Here is a 15301-nt window from a genome sequence, read left to right as displayed (position 1 = left end):
AAACGAAACAGCCTAATGTTCCGGCAGAGAGACCAAAACCTTATGGCAAAGAAAGTGTGAGCGAGAGAAATATATGATATGGTTTGGTATTGTAGTCGAACTGGTAGAAACGGCATATCGGAAACATTAATAATGGTGCTATGACATTAGACTTTGCTGACTAACTTCAAAAATAGAGATAGCCATATGGAAAATGACTGCAGTCAGAGCGAGCGAATTAAATGGGTCAAGCTGGTTTTCCATTTAAGCTGGGAGCAGCGCTGCGGCAATATTGATCGATTGTTTTTACTTTGCGGATACAATTTTGCTAACTTGGTGGCTGCGTGTGCTAGAAATCATCACTTTTTCTCAAGTAGTGCCTCAGTTGTTCGACTGAAACCCAATAGACGGCTGCGAACACTTATTTGTAATGCTATCTCTCTCTTCCCAGCAAAGTCTAATGTCATAGCACCATAAAATACAACGTTTAACATATTTTCATTCTTGAACCTATTTTAAATGCTGATTAAATTTTCGTCCGAGGAAATTGGATCCCATCATGCATTGGAAACTGGTAATATTAACATAGTCTAAGATAATAGCCTTTTTACACTGGGCGCGTCTGCTATCGATATCGGCATAGACGCAATGAAGCAGAAAAGGCGTTTACATTGGAAGACGTGCGTCTTGAATTTGGATTTGGGTGTTTGATGACAAGGAAAGATACACAAATTTTTGAAAATCAACAGAATTAAGCAAGACGTCAGGAAAATGGACGAAAAAGAATTGATTCTCATATTTAAATATTATTTTCAGACATTTCATTGTAGAGTTTGTGGGAGTTCTTCTTCAAATTATGAAAACCACCGAAGTTCGTCTCCAGCAGTGTCTTAATGGCATCAAGGGGTCAGAAAAATTTCATACGATAATAAAACAATCAGTTTCAAGTATTTTATTTAATGACTATGTATATTTTCACCTTTTTGCACAATCATACATTTTTAGCGCCAAAATTTGGTTTTTGATCTACATTTTGTTGTTGTTATTAGTGGTGATAGTTGCGCTGATAGGCAGAAAATACCAAAAATGAGCAAAAGCAATCGAATATATCGAATAGACGCACATGAATCAGAAACTGACGCAACTTTTTGCCACCACTAGGGCCCTATGCTTAACCTATGTAAAAAAAACTGCGTCTCCGGCAAGACGCAAAGAAGCATGACGCAGCCCCAATGTAAACAGCCTATAGCACTACTCGACAAAATCGAACTTTTTTTTTCCTCAAGGATCCAAACCGACTTTTTCTGATAGATATGGAGATTTAAAATTTGGAAGGTTGCGAGACCAATTCCCATTGGGAATTGGGATCGGGATCAGGTACCAAATGTACAACCCTTTTTTGTTTGCTTTGTTCCCAACTGGCAGTTGGGCCCGCAACCTTCGAAAAGGTATTTTTTGTTAATTTGTTCCATATTTTAGGTTTGGGTAACGAATTTTAGCTCCAATGTCTCTCCATAGATTTTAATAAGCGATACCTTGAACGACGCCAAATTAATGCACCTATACACGAAAAAATAAAGGACACAGGATATAATTTTTTTTCGACTTTTCCTGAGTTTTTAAAGTCAAAATTTCGTAAAAAATACCGCACAAAAATCATAATTTTTGCATTTCAATGCTTTATATTTCCCAGACGGTAAGCTGTAATCACAAAGTGTTTGGGCCTAACTTCTAGCTGTTTTAATTACCTTTTCAAAATAGCAAAGTACTTTACAACCAGACGTAAGATACTAGAGTTATGTGAAAAAAACAAGCGCTACCTCTGAAAAAAGCTTAAAAAAAAAATACCAGTTTTCAAAAATTCTTTAAAAAAAAGTTCTGCCATAGAAAAAAAAAATATCATCAGTGTTGACTAGTGTAATTTAAAAAAACTATTATATTTTTGTATTTAATATATATGTAGCCTAGTACTCTGTTCCGAAAAATGGTTTCTATTAAAATGTGCCATATATTATGATATCGACCGAATGTGACCAGGGGTGCATGACCTACGGTTACACTGCTCAGTCAGTTGTTTTTTGCTTACACATTTTTTTAAAAGACGCAAAGTTAATGAAATGCACTTTTCCGGCTGGGGTCTTGTTGAGCGCCTAGATCTCAGAGACTATAAGAGCTATGGCAACCAAATTTGGTTTCCAGACTCATGTGATATCACACTGCTAGAAGTTATTTCAAAATTGTTCCCTGCCCCCTTCCGAAATTTTAAAGATACCAGAAAAGTAAAAGCGTAGTATCGTAGAGAATGACCATATCTACCAGATTGCCGAATCTGAATCAGATCGGATCAAAAATTTAGCCAGAATGAAGAAATTAATTTTCAGTTGCTTCCCCCCGCCACCTACAGCATGAGAACCACTACTCATTCTCTTTCTCGCTCGCACACTCTGCCTCGTTATTACGCGAGCGCCCTCTAGCGGAGGAGATGTAGAATCTAAATGGTACATTTATAATCTACATTTTGATGTAGATGTAGATAACCAATGGAGAAAAAAATGGAAAATTTAACATTTTTTTTTAATTCTTATATTCTAAAAAATCATAAGCTCAAAAATTTATATACTGACTGAGAACGGGCACAAGTAGAGTCGCGTCCCCAGAAGGCCTTCGGCTGGGGTGCTGGGACCATTCTGTGGTGCTGTGGTGGTGAGACGTTCGGGTCGTGGGCCTGAGACGTTCGGCATTTGTTCGAAATGTTCGATTCATTCATTGCAAGTGTGTGTGTGTACGCAGACGTCTGCAGTTCTGGCTGTCACGGCATGAAAGTGTCATAGGAAAAATTGTTCGGGCACGACGTCGACAAAGGCAGCGACGTCGACGTCAGCATGAAATTCTGACCAGCTTCAACTGCTGCAGATCGAAGCTGGCTCGTAAGAAAGAGAAGCAGATATGCATAGATTTCCCTCTCTCTCATATTTTTAGTTTTCTCTGCCTGCATTCGACCCTAACTCTTCTACTCTCGCGCATTTCGTCTCCTCAAAGGGATGAGGGGAGAAAAACCGATTATTTGGTGCAATCTTTTGTTGAGAGCGGCTGTGATTTTTTTGAGTTGAGCGTCTATTTACATGTTTATTCCTTTTAAAAGTGGTTTTTCAGTGTTTTTAAAGACAGGTAAGTGGATTCAGTGATTACAGTGCGCTTTGTTAGTTAAATTAAATTTGTACATGGGTTTCGCAAGAACAAATATGTTTAGATTCTAGAACATTCAAGCGGTGTGGTCCCGTTAACCATGTGCGTCGCTGCGCATGTTTGTTTTTGCTCGAGGAAACCCATTTACATTACTGCAAATACAGCATTTTTAATTAAAAAATATATAGGTACAAATTGACTTATTTATTTACAGATCAAAACATTCCTGAAGTTGCTGGAGAAGGACCCATTGCCTTAAAAATGTGCTGGACGAAAAAGTAGTCCAGGAGTAATTGTTTAAAATGCCTCAAAGGTAAAATCAAATTTCATATGTGTATTGCTTTATAAAAATCAGAACATAACTAAGAAGTTAGTTCAGAAAATATTACCTTCCGTGGCTAAATATTTTTTTTTTATATCATTTCAGGAGCATTGGTGCTTATTAACCTGATCGAGTCGGTTAAGGAAGGCCCTAAAAATCTAGAAATTCTGTGTAAAATAAATATATTTACTTTTTTTTGAATGAAGTGTTTAAAGAAATTTTTGGGTGGTTTTCACATATGAAATTATCCGTGAAATTCCGTTAAATTTAATGAGAAGTCTCACAGTTGATTTCATATAGGACATTTCAAAAGAGTCTCAACCACCACTGCCTCCCTTCTTTTGCCTAGTTAAACAGGGAGGCTCCGGCTTTCACTTTCACAAAATAATTTGATTTACTTTTCTAAACAATGAGTCAGGCGCTCCCGTTTTCAAAACGGTAACAAATTCCTCGCCGAAATGAAAAGTAAACGGCTTTTTCTACAACTAAAAAAATCTTAATTGCAAAAAAGATGTCATTCACATGAATTTGCCACCGTTACCAGTGCAATTGAGATTGTGCCTTTTTTATAAATAATTTTTATTTAAATTTATTTATTTTATATACCCACTAACGCGGGGGTATAACAGCAGTAAATTTGGCGCTTCACAGTACAAAGAGTAAACAAATTCATAAAAGTGGATTCCAAAGCGTGAAATGTGAAAACCGGAGCCTGCCTGAAAGTCTTGTAGAATTAGTTGTTCTAGGGCGAGACCGTATGTAAGATATAATATTAGCATAGTATATTTAATATCTGTTTTCTTAAAACGTTGTTAAATGGCGAAACAAAAATTAAAAGCAAGCTCCCAGCAGTATGAAAATAAAAAAAAAAAAAGTGTTTAATAGGCTATTTACACAAGTGTGGACTATTGAGCTACTCCGTTTTTTTGTAAAAAAAAAAGTTGAGATTGTTTTGCTTTAGATACGTATCATTAGATACAATTTTTTTTATTGCTATGGTCCTACAGGCACTGCATGGAAACACACACTTTAACACAAATGGCAGAAATCTTGAAAGATATCTGATTATAGCCACTGCATATGAAAAATTTTTATATAAAAAAAGATTTTCTTCATATGTGTTAGTTGGTTATTTATGCGTATTAATTTGGGTCTTCCAAATTTACACAAAACTTATTAAACTTGCTTGTCTATTGTAGTTAACAACTAATCCCGAGACAACTAGAACCAAAATCTAACTAAGTCCAATTAAAGTAGAAAGTATTTAAGCCTAGTACTCAGACCCAAAAACTGTTTGCCAGCAAGCAAATCTATTTTTCGAGCGGCCAGTGGTGTGAGCAGAGGCATTCCGAACGCATTCCGAACGGTTACACTGCCCAGACCGCTGCTTGGTTATGTTTAAAGTTAATAAAATGCACTTCTTCGGCTGAGGCCGCTTTTCCCCAGGCATATCCTGCGCTCCCTAATATTTTATTGGCAAGGTAATGTGTCTGACTATCCGCAGCAGCAGATGGCGACGCCTCCGGTGCCAGACACCGTGAATAAAAAATGTTCTGAAAACAATATTCATTTTATATTTATGAAAATTAATAAAAAATAATAAATTATAATAACCATATAATTGTCATTCAAATAACACTGCATTAATTAGATTCTAATTGTCTTCATTATTTAAATATTTCGTTCGGTTTTGTGCACTCTTATTGCAATGTTTGCTTCGTGTTTTCTGGCAAAATGTATCAAATTGATATAATTTTCGAGGTGGGTCTAAACATACTAAAAAAATAAGCAAATACTTCGGATACTTTTCCAGTATATACCGACCTTTTTTTTGTTGATCTGAGTAATGCCTTCCGTACAGAGCCTAGAAAACAGTTTTTGCCGTAAAAAATTTCTTATCGGTTTCAAACGAATATCAACCCTGATTCTGTTCGCGAGGTGTTTTTTTTCGATCTGAGTACTAGGCTTAACTTAATAAAGTCTATTAAATTATTTGCGACCGTTGGCGACCGTTATAATTTTACGGGCATTTTCATCTTGTAGTTTAGGCTAAACTTTTTTATGAAACGCTGCTCAATGTTTGGTTTGATAACAATAAAAATGCATGCATTGATTAAAGCTTGACATTTAAAAAACTGAGGACGTAAATTTAACTCAAGAACATATTAAAACGATTATGGTCTTCTTACATTACACAGGCGCATCATTTTCGAAGGTGCGAAAAAATTATGCGAGGCGTTTACACCAAAACTGCATCTTCTTTCGCATAATTTTTTAGCTTTGTTGTTATTGTTCGATGCGACAAAATCAGCGGTTTACTATCGAAACCCATCCATACTAGACAGAATTCGGCAACACTTGCCAATGATACGCCGCATGATTTAAGATGCAGTCGCATCATTGCATATGCACTTTTGGTGGCTATTATCTAAACTAACCATGTATATATATGAATATATAAATTCTCATCAAATAGTGATTATTTACAAATAGTAAAAAGTACACCTTATATGGGTCGTAGGAGTGTGGAACGGATCGGTTCGAAATTTATCTCAGTTTTTATGAATATAACTCTCGGACCCGGCGTTGTCTCGCCCCATATTAACGCCTTCAGATAAACTCCAGATTGATAAAAAAAAAAATAGTTCAAATTTCAATATTAGAAATTTCATAGAGAATCCGCTCTGGCGGATGAGTCAAAACGGGCCATTTTAACTTTCCACCGGGGCAGCATATATCGGTAGTTTCCGATTGAAACTTCAATGAATTGCAATGCAGGCATACGACTGTCAATGAACAGACATCAACGCAGTGGATATCTGGGCAGGCTAGCGCGATTCAAGTCTACTGGTCGAATACCAGCCCTGCTAAAATAATTTTTTCGCGATCGAAGGTTTTTCTTACCTAAAAACATTCTTCTGGCAAATACGAACAACTGAATAAAAAAAAGCATTGTTATAAATACAAATATATATGCTGTTTTTTTTTTTAACGGTTTGGGACATTTTGGGAAAAAGATGTACCCTAAAGCAACGAGGCGTTTTTTAAGGAAAGTTATGTATCGCCATATCATTGGATACTTTGGGCTCTTTTTCTGAGTACCGAACAGTCGGAAGGCTTTTCGGCGTGTCAGCCAACAGCGTGTTCAATATCCTACATGAGTTTTGCGGAGTTTTTATACTTTTCAGAAAAAATGTTGCTGGCTGATGGCTGTATATAATTTTGTCTCAAATAGTGCCACAGTTGTTCGACTGAAATCCATAGTCATGTCTATAGACGGATACGAACATTTATTTGGCATTTTGTCTCTCATGCTATCTCTCTCTTCACTGCAAAGTTATAATGTCATAAGAGCATAAAGGGGCACAAAAAAAGCTGATTTTATGTCATATCTGTAAAAAGTCCCCTATTATTTCGCTGAGTTAAGTAATGGAATTTTGACAACGCTTTCAACGTTCATATCTCTACACCAGCGCCTTAGTAAAAGCTTCTAAGTTGAAAACAAACAGAAGAATGTTTACCTGTGGGTGCATTTACACCTAGTTACAGCTTTCTGCTAGCGAATTATATGAAAAATTCCATAGTAAAAAATGTAGATATGTACTCTGAGTCCTCTGCTCTAAGTTCAAGCTTAGTGGAATACGATCATCACTGGAATACCCGAAATACATTCGGTTATTTACAGAGAAACTCTACCTTACGACTACCCTCGCCCTATTACATAGCTATCGAATCATTCTTCAGCCAGTCGATAGTATTATATCGAAAAACACTATTTGCGCGTACAAAAACTTCGTGAGTCAGAATTTGTACATTGTATAAATTTATAATTTATAAATTTGGTGTACGATATTTTGTATGAAACGATGGCATATCATCAGGATGGAATGCCAGATCAGCAATTCCTTTGGGATGTTTTTCAAAGGTAAGCCTCGGAAACTAACAAAGTATGACAAAATTAAATTGTTTTTATTTAAGAGTGGACAAAGATAGGAGCGGTCACATCTCAGCAGATGAGCTTCAAGTGGCCCTTTCTAATGGTACATGGTCTGCATTTAACCCTGAAACGGTTCGTTTAATGATTGGAATGTTTGATCGCGAAAACAGAGGAACAGTATCTTTTCAAGATTTTGGAGCCCTGTGGAAATATGTGACAGATTGGCAAAATTGCTTTCGTTCTTTTGACCGGGACAATTCGGGCAATATTGACAAAAATGAACTTAAGACAGCACTAACTTCATTTGGGTACCGTTTATCTGACCACCTCGTAGACGTTTTACTCCGAAAATTTGATCGTTTTGGACGAGGCACTATTCTTTTTGATGATTTCATACAGTGTTGTATTGTTCTTTACGTGAGTATTAAAATTTTGTTTAACACCAAGTCCATTTTCACACAGGTCTTTTTAATATTTGAGCTTAAATCGATCGTTAAATGCATACATATGTACATGTGTATATCAGCTTTTTGATTAGATATCATTAGATTTGGATTAGAGGACTAATACTAATAGAGTACTGGGTCTATAAAATACAGGCACATTAAGATAATTACAAAAGAATCAAATAATTCATTTCTTCATTTACAAACCTGCTAAGAATATTCATATGTACATATCACCATCAATAGCCGAGTCGATATAAACATGTCTGTCTGTCCGCCTTGTGGCTTAGTTCTCGGAGATTATAAGAGCAAAGAGAAATAGAAAGAGAGATGTACCGGATGGTGCTATACGGAATGAGCTAGAAAATTTGTCATTCGGTGCATTGCGGATAGGAGTGCGGCAATATATTGTACTTTGTACATGTAAGATCTATAAATCATATAATTCATTGTATGTATTTACTAATATTCCGATCCACAACATTTTTTAATTGCAGACATTAACAACTGCATTCCGGCAACATGATACTGACATGGATGGCGTCATAACAATACATTACGAGCAATTTTTAAGCATGGTTTTTTCTTTGAAAATATAATGGTGTATTTAAAAAAATTAAACTTCTATATATACCTTCATTTTAAAGAACATAAAATGACGTGTGTAAATTAAATAGTGGATGCTGTTTATTAGAAATAAACAACAAATAATACAAATACAAAACAATATAAAGTAATTGAATTTATTGTATATTTAAAATTTTACTTTTTACTTTGTAATAAAACTTGTTCCAATTGTGCAAGGGATACAAGAAGGGATACAAAACAGGGGTCAATTGAAAGAAGATCAAAATACTTTTCTTCCAAACATAATTTGTATTTAAAATATAAATGAGGTTAATTGTTAAAACGTTGTGTTCATTGAGTTTTGTTGTCCATGGATTTGCGTCCAACTCTTCCAGCTCTTCCACCATTAAACAAAATAAGAGCTTTAAGAATCATATTTTAATGAGCAAACGAGCCATATTGGCGGCCCTATGGTCCAAAGAGCTTGAACATGAGCTTGCCCCTGTGGAGTTGATCTAGTTTTTTGAGTTCTGACTATGAAGCTCTGACAAAATCGTAATGAAAACTCATACTAACACAGCATATATTACTACTATTAAAAAGCACCCTTATGATACATGCCGTACTATCCAAAATGCCCTGAAAAAAGTTTCCAGGTTTTCTGGTCTGCGACCTTATCTTAAATAGGTCGTGACCACCAGATTCCACAGGCGGGGCGACAGGACCCCACTTTGAAGTGTGCCTCTGTGCGCCCCCCTTTACCATGGAAGCGGTGGCCCACTCTGAATGCACCCGTCTACAACTACGAAGGTAAGAAAATCCGCGAGGTCCTCCAACGGATTGAGATATAGCATGTGCTTAGGCATGCTGAGTATATTGCAGACAGCCATGTGGTGATCACGTCTTTGGGCACCTGTAGCATGACTGGGAATATTCCGTCTAGTCCAGGTGCATTTAACCCCGCAAAGCAGTCTGTTTGAGCGAAGAGGTGTTTCAGGGTGTCCCACAGATAGTCCCAAGATAAAAGGCGGTAGAGTCCAAGTTCTTTAATTTGTTTCTTTATTCGAAAAGGTTACAGGGAGATCGCGTCCAAAAAGCCGTTTTGCAATGAAGTTAAAGTCGAAGTCAGCTGCCGGCGGCTGTCGGCAGCGGGGCGGGTGCGTGAGCGTGGTGAGTCTGAGCGCGCGAGAGCGCGTCACCGGTGGGATGCCTGAAATTGGCTCTTCCAAGAATTTGCTGCACAAACTAGAATAATTCGGCTATGAAAAGCACTCAGGGATAAATACGACAATTTAAAAAGAAAAAACCCGACGTGAGTTCGCTGCAGAGAAGTGGGACAGATACCGAACTTGTGGCAAACAGGCGTCCACCAATTCTGTTTCTGCTACATCCGAAAAAATAGGAGGCATTCTACAAGTATCTGCAACGGGTTTGGAAAATCATTTGACGATGATGGCAAGTATGATGGATTTTGTAAATAACGTTTATGTTGCAGTGTTTTGTTAAAATCTGCAGCATATACTCTTTCGATGTCAGATAATGTCAGGAGCCTTCAAATCGATCGCCTTAACGAATAGCTGCAGTATATCCGAGAGCAGTATGCAGCATGTTTTAAAATTTAAATAGTCTAAATAGCAGAGCTCGAAAAATATGATCAACCAATTTTTTTTATGCTGTCTGCTCGCGGAAAAGGCAGATAAAAATGAAGCAGACGTGTTCTCTCTCTGAACAGAACACGTATTTTTGTTGCTCTCGTGTTTTCGGTCTCGTGCTGAGCGGCGAACGAAGCACAAGTATTTTCCTACAAAAACAGTCTAAGCGAGAGACTTGCTTTCGGCGCTCAGCAACTGAGCATCAGTCACTGAGCAAAACGAGCCAAGTGCATGCACGAAGTGTCTTTTTGTTGTAGTAGCATTAGGTATCTGTTGTTGCTACTACCCAGCAGTACCAGAAGTGAGCGATGACAAATGTCAACTTCGCGTCATCAGGATTATTTCTCTGCCCGCACAGACGAGTAGAATAGACGCCGCGCGATCGACGCGCGGTGACCAAACCTTTTTCTTGTTTCTTCGTTACGACCGGCCGAACAGAATTGGTGCGGGCGCGAAACGTTGTTAGAATTGTGCGGTGAAGTGAGCGGGTTGTTTATTTGGCGGTAGTGGGTTCATTTAATTAAAGCATTGTGCGTTGTAAAAAATTAAGAAAAGTGTGCGAAATTAAAGGTTTTGACGAAATTTTTCATTCCAACACGAAACAGAAAAAAACGAGTTAGTGACGGTACATATCAAGCGGGTGTTTTGTTTTTGGCGCAGACGGACTAGAGGCATGTTAACTTTGAATATATTTTAATTAACCCACTTTTTTTAAGGCGATTTAGTTAGTGCCCGGAATGACCCGACGGCCTACCGCACAAAACTAAGGTCTGTGGAAGACACACGCACAAAAGTGAGCATACAATTTATAAGACAATAAATAAAGATTATTTTAACAAATTACCTATCCTTTCACAAAATACAAAATTTTTTACTTAAATACACACTATTAGGGCCTACTTTTTAAGGGAACACGCTATTAGGCCTTACTTTGGCACGCTATCCACTTTAAGGGCACGCTATGGCCACTAGGGACATCACTATAGCCGACCGGCAACCGCTACTAGCACGATTATGCCCCACCCGGAAGAACAGCCCCGAGGGGCACGTAGCACGGCGCGACGTTGCCACGAGTGGGGCACCGCACCCGACTGGGTATATATTTCCTCGCAGGCACACGCGCAACACACGCACACACATACATTCGCAAAAGACACTTTCGGCTCAACGAAGTGTCTCAAGTGAACGAATGCATAAGGAGAGCGACAGCGAAGAGCAAAGAGCGAAAAAACGAAGCGGATGGGTCTTTTCGATTCCGTTTTTAATCGTGTCCGCGAACAACCGGTTTTTGTATGACTGCTTGCAAAAGAGACCACTTCTTGCGAGCAAGAAGAATTACTAAAAAGTAGTTAAATCTATGCACATATGTATGACGATTTTTTCTATATTTAGGAAGACGCCCATCCTAAAGAGAAACCCCCAGAGAAAGAAGTCGGTTTTAAAAGCTGGAATCCAACAAAGCTTAAGGTAAAGAAGTCCCAGAAGCTCAGTGTGTTCAATCGAAAGAGAGGAGCAGAAGATGACAGACTCGACTTAGTCAAATAGGGACGAAAATATGCGAGCTTCTGAAAGACACAACATTGAAATGGAAAAGCATTTGGCCGAGCTCGAAAACATTAAATTGAAAAAGAAATTTCTGAAATTAATAAAATCTTTTAATATAACTAAAAAAAAATATGAATAAACTCAAGTAGCGAAATAATCAGAATTCAACATTTGTCTATATCGTCCAATTTCCTCGTTCCGGTTTTCAGTATTCAGTTCAAGATTTTTTGTTTTTATTGATACGTTCATATCTTCCTCATCAAGAATGGGTTTTTTCTATAATGGCAATATTGTGCAAAACTCCGCATGCGACTATTACTGCCATTGCCGTATTTATAGAAATACGCATTTCCGTAGATAATACAGGATATTCTTATATTTTTATAAGTCCAGTCGAAACTTTAGGCGACTGTTGTTCAAAATGATGCTGTCATGCGAAGACCCAGGCCATCTGGCTACCAAATTTGTTAGCATAAGATTGACATTGCATACATCCTGAATATTCAATCAAAATTAACCCTTTCAGTTCCGAAATAGCTCACCGTTGTCTCAACCAGGTGACAATCTAAGGACCGAATAACTTTTGGAAACTTGGCAATATTCTAGAAGTACATAATGTTGTCTACTTTGCTAATTAATTCAAGGTTTGTATATTTCTTGTTGAGCATTGCAATCGCTTCAGAGACTTCCTTTGCCGCTCGGGATGCTGAAGGAACGCTGACCCCACAAAAGTCTCCTACCATAATTAGGAAGCTGTTTAGATTGATATATCCGTAAGGATATTACCGGCTAGTTAATGTGGATATTTTACTGTTTACTTTAGCTAATACTATTTACCAAGATGCTTTGTTCAGCCGTTATAGGTGCGCAAAGCTTGCATTGTCCAAATCACCAAAAAAATGCATTCTTTTCTTAAAAACCCTTTCACTATTAAAGTTTACTTCATCTTCAAACTCAAATTCTCTCTCCAAGTTATGCAGAACTCTATTATTCATCATTTTTAATTATATTGGAAAAAAAACACACTTCTTCTTGCTCAAATCAGCTGCTCAAATCAGGGTTGCTTTTTGCTTTCCGGTTTCTGGTTTTTATAGACAGTTATAGCTGGACGGTGCCTTGCATGTACTCAGATAATTGTCTTGGCCTGATTTTGGATAGGTGTTACATTTTTTATCGACAAATATTTTGAAGATCCACTTGCAACTATTTGTAAGCGAAAGATCCAAACGTTAAAATGTGATTTTCGGAGGTTTGGTCAACCAATTTTAGATCAGCCGTCTCTCCATAGATTTTAATGAACAATAGCTTAAGTGACGCCGAATAATTGCACCTAAACACAAAAATATAAAAGACCCGATTTATTTTTATTTTTTTCCATCAACAAAAGTTCAAAAAGTCATAACATTCCTCCTCTTTCAGCGATTTTATTGTTTTGCAAAACTAACAGTTACATTATTAAGAAAAATTAACTAGGTTTAAAATCGCCCGATGAGGAGTAAAGTTATGACTCTTTGAAATTGAAAGTTTTGGAAAAAAAATCAAAAATACTTTTAATACCTGTAACTTAAAAACGCAATCTGATGGAAAAAAATGGAGATCATATTGGAAATTAGCGACCTCAAATTAGTAAAAAACTTTAATCAGTTTTCAATCAACACATGGCTCAGTAATAGTTGTTTAAATAAAATAGAAAAGAAATAAAAATTTCGTCAAATTTATTGGCTGTGATTGTAGCAATTGGCAATTGTCAATTGGCTTTTATTAGATTTATGTTAAATTATATTAAAGTAGCTTTCTATGTACATTTAATCTCTAAACAAAATAATTCGATTTTAAGAAAATCTTATATAAGAAAATTTTTTGATTAGTTACAAGTACATTATAATACTTATAACTTTCTTTTTGGACTACCGATTGGAATGAAATAAATTTTTTCTCATTTAAAATATGTTTAACTAAATGATTTTAGACCAAAACTTTTACTTTTCTGGCTATTTTTTTTTATTCATTTTTAAACAAGAAAATATTTGTGTTTTCGGTAATTTTTTGGTTTTTTTTCAATACTGCAACGATATCACTGAATCTGTTGGGCAAATTCAAAACCAATGTAGGCACGGCTTAAAGATAGTATTGTTGGCGAGTTTTGGATTTTTTTTATCTGAATACTGTTAACGGTTTTCAAGTTAGTCCACTATATTTAAGGGAAGTGCCTTAATTTTGGATATAGCGGCTTATCGCGAAAAATCGATCTGATAGGAAAAAAGAATAAAACCAACCCTGCGATTTAGAGTCCTCAATTACCTTAAAAACAACATTTAGTTCTTGTTCCCTTGTGTAGGAGGAGGAGATATGAGCGTGATAATTTTTGACTCCTTCTACTAAATCCAATCAATGTTTTAAATACATATTATGCTATGTTTTTTTAGATGCGGTTCGGGACATTTTTGGAGAAAGATGTACCCGAAAGAAGCGTGGCGTTTTACAAGGAAAGTTTTGTATCCCCATAGCATTGTATACCTTGGGCTCTTTTTCTGAGTACAGAACATTCGGAAGTCTGTCAGCCAACAGCGTGTGCAATATCCTGCATGAGCTTTGTGCCTGAGACAATTATGACATATCAGATAATTTGTTGTTTTTTCCCATTTTCCTGTCTGTCATTTTTTTAATTTTCGTAGTGAAGTGCACATTTTTGTTGTTAATGTCAAATAAATATGGAAAATTATCGCATAGAAACGTACGAGTTAGGAACATCCCAGTTGGTGGAGTCTGGATGGTGATATAACTGGGAAATTTTTTGAACGGCAAAACCTTAAGGACCATCCCCAAAATGGATGGTGAATGGTTTCCTGTGGAAATGAGCTATAAAATGCAACCAAATTGAATGTCAATAACCGTTTAGACATATTTCACTTTCCTTTACAGAACCAACAAATAAATAAAACCAGAAATAATACAAAATGGAGAAATCAGAATCTGGTGGTAAGTTTAATATATTATATATAAGTGGATATTTGGACATACATATATGTTGTTCTTTCATTTTAGTATTGTGTTATAGCCTTTTTACACTGGGCGCGTCTGCTATCGATATCGGCATAGACGCAATGAAGCAGAAAAGGCGTTTGGAAGACGTGCGTCTTGAATTTGGATTTGGGTGTTTGATGACAAGGAAAGATACACAAATTTTTGAAAATCAACAGATCATTGTAGAGTTTGTGGGAGTTCTTCTTCAAATTATGAAAACCACCGAAGTTCGTCTCCAGCAGTGTCTTAATTCCCTGATGAAATTAAGAAAAATTTCATATGATAATAATACAATCAGTTTCAAGTATTTTATTTAATGACTTTATGTATATTTTCACCTTTTTGCACAATCATACATTTTTAGCGCCAAAATTTGGTTTTTGATCTACATTTTGTTGTTGTTATTAGTGGTGATAGTTGCGCTGATAGGCAGAAAATCCCAAAAATGAGCAAAAGCAATCGAATATATCGAATAGACGCACATGAATCAGAAACTGACGCAACTTTTTGCCACCACTAGGGCCCTATGCTTAACCTATGTAAAAAAAACTGCGTCTCCGGCAAGACGCAAAGAAGCATGACGCAGCCCCAATGTAAACAGCCTATTACATTACCATAAGAGGTAGAAGAAATGGTAAATCAT

At 36.7% G+C, this 15301-nt stretch overlaps 1 protein-coding gene and 1 long non-coding RNA gene across 3 annotated transcripts; both read left to right on the top strand.

Annotated features, from left to right (window-relative positions):
- The first annotated feature begins 436 nt into the window (after nucleotides 1–436).
- On the top strand, nucleotides 437–3684 carry LOC111073240. 2 transcript variants are annotated; one of them, XR_002607682.2, is made up of 3 exons: nucleotides 437–553; nucleotides 3380–3478; nucleotides 3593–3684. It is a non-coding gene; the product is annotated as an uncharacterized LOC111073240 (long non-coding RNA). The 2 variants fall into 2 exon arrangements; XR_002607683.2 differs by lacking the exon at nucleotides 437–553 and adding an exon at nucleotides 2993–3147.
- A 3564-nt stretch (nucleotides 3685–7248) lies between these two features.
- On the top strand, nucleotides 7249–8781 carry LOC111073202 (programmed cell death protein 6). Its single transcript, XM_022365409.2, has 3 exons — nucleotides 7249–7412; nucleotides 7466–7841; nucleotides 8368–8781. The coding sequence occupies exons 1-3, from the start codon at nucleotides 7354–7356 to the stop codon at nucleotides 8467–8469; spliced, it is 537 nt and encodes a 178-aa protein (XP_022221101.1). The 5' UTR covers nucleotides 7249–7353; the 3' UTR covers nucleotides 8470–8781.
- The last annotated feature ends 6520 nt before the right edge of the window (nucleotides 8782–15301 follow it).

This window comes from Drosophila obscura, unplaced genomic scaffold (genome assembly GCF_018151105.1).
Source record: "Drosophila obscura isolate BZ-5 IFL unplaced genomic scaffold, ASM1815110v1 contig_109, whole genome shotgun sequence".
Classification (NCBI taxonomy): Eukaryota; Metazoa; Arthropoda; class Insecta; order Diptera; family Drosophilidae; genus Drosophila; species Drosophila obscura.
The sequence above is the reverse complement of the archived record's forward strand: the minus strand, read 5'-3'. Positions and strand labels throughout refer to the sequence as shown.

Bases quoted from the DNA above. Each gene is read 5' to 3' on its own strand.
- LOC111073202 (XM_022365409.2), top strand. From the start codon at position 7,354: ATGGCATATCATCAGGATGGAATGCCAGATCAGCAATTCCTTTGGGAT. The intron at 7,413-7,465 runs GTAAGCCTCGGA...TTTTTATTTAAG, and splicing joins CTTTGGGATGTTTTTCAAAG to AGTGGACAAAGATAGGAGCG. The intron at 7,842-8,367 runs GTGAGTATTAAA...TTTTAATTGCAG, and splicing joins AGTGTTGTATTGTTCTTTAC to ACATTAACAACTGCATTCCG.